The 4,930-nt window shown below is 29.0% G+C and overlaps 1 protein-coding gene across 3 annotated transcripts in view; it reads right to left on the bottom strand.

The window, feature by feature from the left end:
• Positions 1-4,930, bottom strand: part of LOC106471409 (UDP-xylose and UDP-N-acetylglucosamine transporter-like) — a 35,236-nt gene that overhangs the window by 28,033 nt on the left and 2,273 nt on the right. For 2 of the 3 annotated variants that reach the window (XM_022400007.1, XM_022400006.1), the window contains exons 2-3: positions 2,790-2,903; positions 780-882 (exon numbers count right to left, since the gene is read on the bottom strand). In XM_022400007.1, the coding sequence (XP_022255715.1) occupies positions 780-882; positions 2,790-2,903 (217 nt within the window). The remainder of the gene's footprint in view (positions 1-779; positions 883-2,789; positions 2,904-4,930) is intronic. The other variant, XM_022400008.1, reaches the window with a different exon arrangement.

Here is a 4,930-nt window from a genome sequence, read left to right as displayed (position 1 = left end):
TGTAGTATAGTACATGGACCTAGTGTTTTTAAACACTAGGTCCACGTACTATCCCAGATTTAATGAAACACTAGGTCCACGTACTATCCCAGATTTAATGAAACACTAGGTCCACGTACTATCCCAGATTTAATTAACATGATTATCAACATCTTGCTTCTAACATGATTTTTCCTTCTCATTCACTGATTTTATTCCGATAACTAACATTATTTCTAACTTTATAGCATTCTGTTCTGCGAGTCTTTTTTAAGAGATAGGAGTTTCAGAATCATGGGACAGTTGTGGGAAAAATGTCCCTACTGGTTACAACAATTGTTGATAATCTTATTGTAACAAATGCATTTAACATCTAAAACTTATCTATCTTATGAGTTTTAGCAGTTCTTTCTTAACTAAGCATTTCTGAACAGAGAATTGTGAGTAACAGAATTATCACTTTACATACTGATCTTTTCTTTCAGAGAAAACTTTGAAATACGTCAGTGTAATATATATATAAGATAAGAAAAAATTAAACTGAATTAAAACTGTGAATTTTATTGTTAGTGTCTTCTCGTGAATAAATTTATTGGGCAAAGTTAGTGTGCTTGGAGTCAGGACATTTAATAAATGTTAATATTTTAACATCAACATGAATTGTGCATTGTACCATTGTTCATGAAATAATTATAACATTTTGAAATTCAAGTGATTTTTCACACAAAAAAAATGAAATTATGTTAGATGGTACATAGTTTGGAATAAACAAGTGAAAATATGAATTAAGCAGTACTCACCGATCTGAAAATCATGTGTAGAGGCATCGAGATGTTGAAGTTCAGTGCATAATTATTTGCTACACTGACGAGAAAAAACATGACAACAAGAGATGCATAGTAGCTGAAAATGAAGTTACAGTTAATTAATACCCAGTTGTAATTTATTAATAAATAATTAATATCTTTTTAAAACATAAAAATCTACAGAAATATGACTGACAAATGTATTTATTAAACCACGTTCAATGTATAGCACAGTATACTGCAGCAGGAATTGTCTTTCCATAGGATAGAGGGAAGCTCCCACCACCCTTGATTTTTGCAGATTTGTGGGTTTTATTTCTAGACAATAACATTTGGTTTGAGAAAAAAACCTAGCTTTCTTTAAGACAGTGCCATTTTAAATATACTTGTGAAAAAAAAAAATCCTAGGGAATACGACCACACTATCACACCTTAGGAACTCAAATACCTCATTCTACACCAAAGACACCCCACCATCTTCCAATAAAAAATTCTGAAAGAAAACACATGATATTGGTTAATCAAGTTTAGATACATTGTAGGAAGTAAAAAATAGTCAAAATATGCTATTCAAGGATTAAATTTACATTCTAAGGCAAGATTAATGTTCAAATTAATTTATAGCATACATTCTGTTTCCTGTTTTTCATTATCATACCTGAAACATTTCTGTATCAATTTTGATTAGCAGGTTCAAATAATTAACTCAATCTATACTCACAGTACTTACTCTGTGAAACTGATAAACTATTAAAAATACACAAAAAAAGATTGAAAAAATGATTTGTATTTGAATAGGAATCTGTAACATAGAAACTGAGAAAGATAACACTGATATCTGGTTTACATTTAATAAATACCTTACAGTGGACCTGAACTTTGAAATTTCCATTAACCCTAAATTCACAGTTGGGGGCAAAGAGTGCATGCCATGACGTTTTACACAGTGCTATTCAACACAATATCATGTATTTGATGTCACAGTTGTCAACTATTCATTTTACACTTCATTGTTGATTTAGCAAAGGTTCACTGTAGAGGAGTAAATATAGGGATACTGAAAAAAAATCACATATAAATTTTAAAGATTCTAGAAGCTATGCAAAAACAATATGCAAACTTTATGAAGGATAAAAAGAATTTTATTCTTCACACGAAACTCACTTTCCACTCTGACTCATCCGAATGCTGTCATCAATTCACAGACAAATCCTAAATACGAAGACTTTCGTAGCACATCCAGTTTGTGTACAACAGACTCGTACATTTTACTAAAAGCCACAGTTTCTGTAGATATAAGTAATAACTTAATATCTCTTCTTTCATACGAAGTAACGACTGACTGCACATTCAGTTAAACTCAAATGAAGTCTTCAAACACGAAACTAGTTTGTGTACAACAGACTCGTACATTTTACTAAAAGCCACAGTTTCTGTAGATATAAGTAATAACTTAATATCTCTTCTTTCATACGAAGTAACGACTGACTGCACATTCAGTTAAACTAAAATGAAGTCTTCAAACACGAAACTATCTTCCTGTTGGTAATCTACCACCCTTAACAACATATTATTCCTTTCCTTTTGTAGAGACATAAAATCATTTCAAACTTACTAAAATAATATATGTTGTTTCGTGTTTTATTTATACATATTTATTTATTTGGTGACATCTGTCCTTCATGATTTTTGGTGAAATTGATTTGACAAAAGTTATTAATAATTATTTTCATAACTCATACAAGTAAGATAAGTGAACAAGAAAAAATCTGAAAAATTACACATATCACAAATATAAACACAAATACCAAACATATCCTGACATATGTGTGTTTTTAAGAGTTTTGGATTTTATCAAATACCCAAGTAACCAATTGCATCACTTAATACCAAACACAAAGGACCAAATTTTCCAAAATATACTGACAACTAATTGTAGATATTCAACACATTTACTTTGGTTTGTGTTTGGAGAAAAACAATATGTATACTTTAGGTACATACCTCAGAGGAATGACAGCTTTCTTTCTACCAAACTTGGTGGAAAAAATAAATCCTTCCACAGCTATTACCAAAAACTGTGCAAATGTAATTATATTTCCACTTCCAGGTGCCTCACTGTAAGATTATAAATAGCTTTAAAATATCACGGTAGTAAAATTATTTGAAACTTTTAGAAGAAAACATGAAATATTTATAAACATTGAAAATTTCCAAAATCTGTAATCCTAAAAAATAAATTTGATCAAATTTTTTTGCCATTTTCTAGTTTCTTATATATGTTATTCATACATCAAAATAATTTAACCTAACTTATATTTTTCCAAATTACGAAATTAAAAAGTTTCAAGTATATTTTTACCGATAAAAAATAAATTTGATCAACTTTTTGTCATTTTCTAGTTTCTTATTTATGTTATTCATACATCAAAATAATCTAACCTAACTTATATTTTTCCAAATTACGAAATTAAAAAGTTTCAAGTATATTTTTACCGATAAAAAATATAAATGCTGAACACTTCAAAAGCATTCTCCGACTATTTCCAAATTAAATCTACAAAAAGTGTTTGGATATATCATAGGAATTTTGAGTATTTGTTTCTCTGAATCCAATTCCGCCCATAAAAAGTACCACTGGCATCATATAAAGGAACATCAACTACAATATTAATAAATTAAATTATACAGTTTCAAGAAAAGCCCTTAATGTTACATGCATCAGAAATTTTTTTAATTGATATTATGATCATGCTTCTTAGTTGCTATTTATGTCTCAAAACTTTGATTAATCAGCATTTAGCTAAATTACAAGAGATTTTCATCATCTGAGAAACTAGATTTGTATTCCAAAATTTGGGCCCCCTAATCACTGAGGGATTTTGTTAAGAGGATTGAAAGCTCACAATAAAATACAAGTTTTAAACATTGTGAAAGCTCCAAGATAATTAAGTTAAATGATATATTCAACTGCTATCTTTTAATTTCAAATTTATATTTTTTTATTAAGTTGTTTTAAATCAACATATATTTGTATAGAAACACTGTCCTGTAATTATTTGTAATTGGTTTCTTGTTTGTGTTGTTTTGTAACAATTGATACTGACTTCTGATCAAAGCAAGCTATCTACTTAAATCATAATTAAAAATTAACCTGGTAATAAGTATAGCTAATTGAGTACTGTTCTTATGCTCTTACTTATAAGGAACAGAATACATTGTTTTATCAGTAGGTGTTTGTTACAGTTAACAATATTTTCAGCTATAATCCCAATATCTCATGAAGTTCAGTTAAATACTATGCCATCAATACGAAACAATCTATATAATATAAATAAATTAATAAAAAAATTACAAACAGAAATATTAAACATTTTACTAATAAAGTTAATGAAAATAACATGAAAAAATTAATAGAATATACAATACTTAATGAAACACTAGGTCCACGTACTATACCATACTTATGAAACACAGAAATGCTATGTCCACGTACTATCCCAGATTTAAGCGATAGTTAGACACACGTCTGAGCTACCATGAACAAAAAGAAATAATAAATTAGTGTGGACTAAACTTCATCATTTTACTTCAATGTTAAGATTCTGCTGATAATTTACAACCATAATGGAAAAAATCTGGATTTAAAGTGAAAAAAAAAAACTTTTAGCAATTTATACAACAAGTAACCTAGTATTTTTGGAACACCACCATCAATGCTTGAATCAAGTCTATACAATTAAAGGCATTTTATAATTTAAAAGTGAAATTCATAACATTTTTAGGGGAAAAACAGTACTGTTCCATGGTTGAAAACAGGGTGGGAATTGTACTACCATTGATACATATACCATGTTTGTGGGACTAGCAGTTTTAGGCACATGCAACCCATGTGATTGCATGTTTGAATCAATCTCGTAACACATTAAAACTAACCCTGTAGAAAATCTAAACATCAAATTACCCGATGAGTCCTGCCTAAAAAGAAAGTACCTGTAGCCTTCTTTAGAGTATTTTTATAAACTCTTATAAAACGTAATTTTATATTTGAAAAGAAACGATCATATCTTGAGTGTGGACTAAACTTTATTCTATCTAATATATTCTTTCTCTTTGTTCATGGTAGCTCAGACGTGTGTCTAACT

The sequence above is a fragment of the Limulus polyphemus genome, unplaced genomic scaffold, assembly GCF_000517525.1.
Source record: "Limulus polyphemus unplaced genomic scaffold, Limulus_polyphemus-2.1.2 Scaffold4603, whole genome shotgun sequence".
Taxonomy (NCBI): Eukaryota; Metazoa; Arthropoda; class Merostomata; order Xiphosura; family Limulidae; genus Limulus; species Limulus polyphemus.
This window is presented reverse-complemented; position numbering and strand designations above follow the sequence as displayed.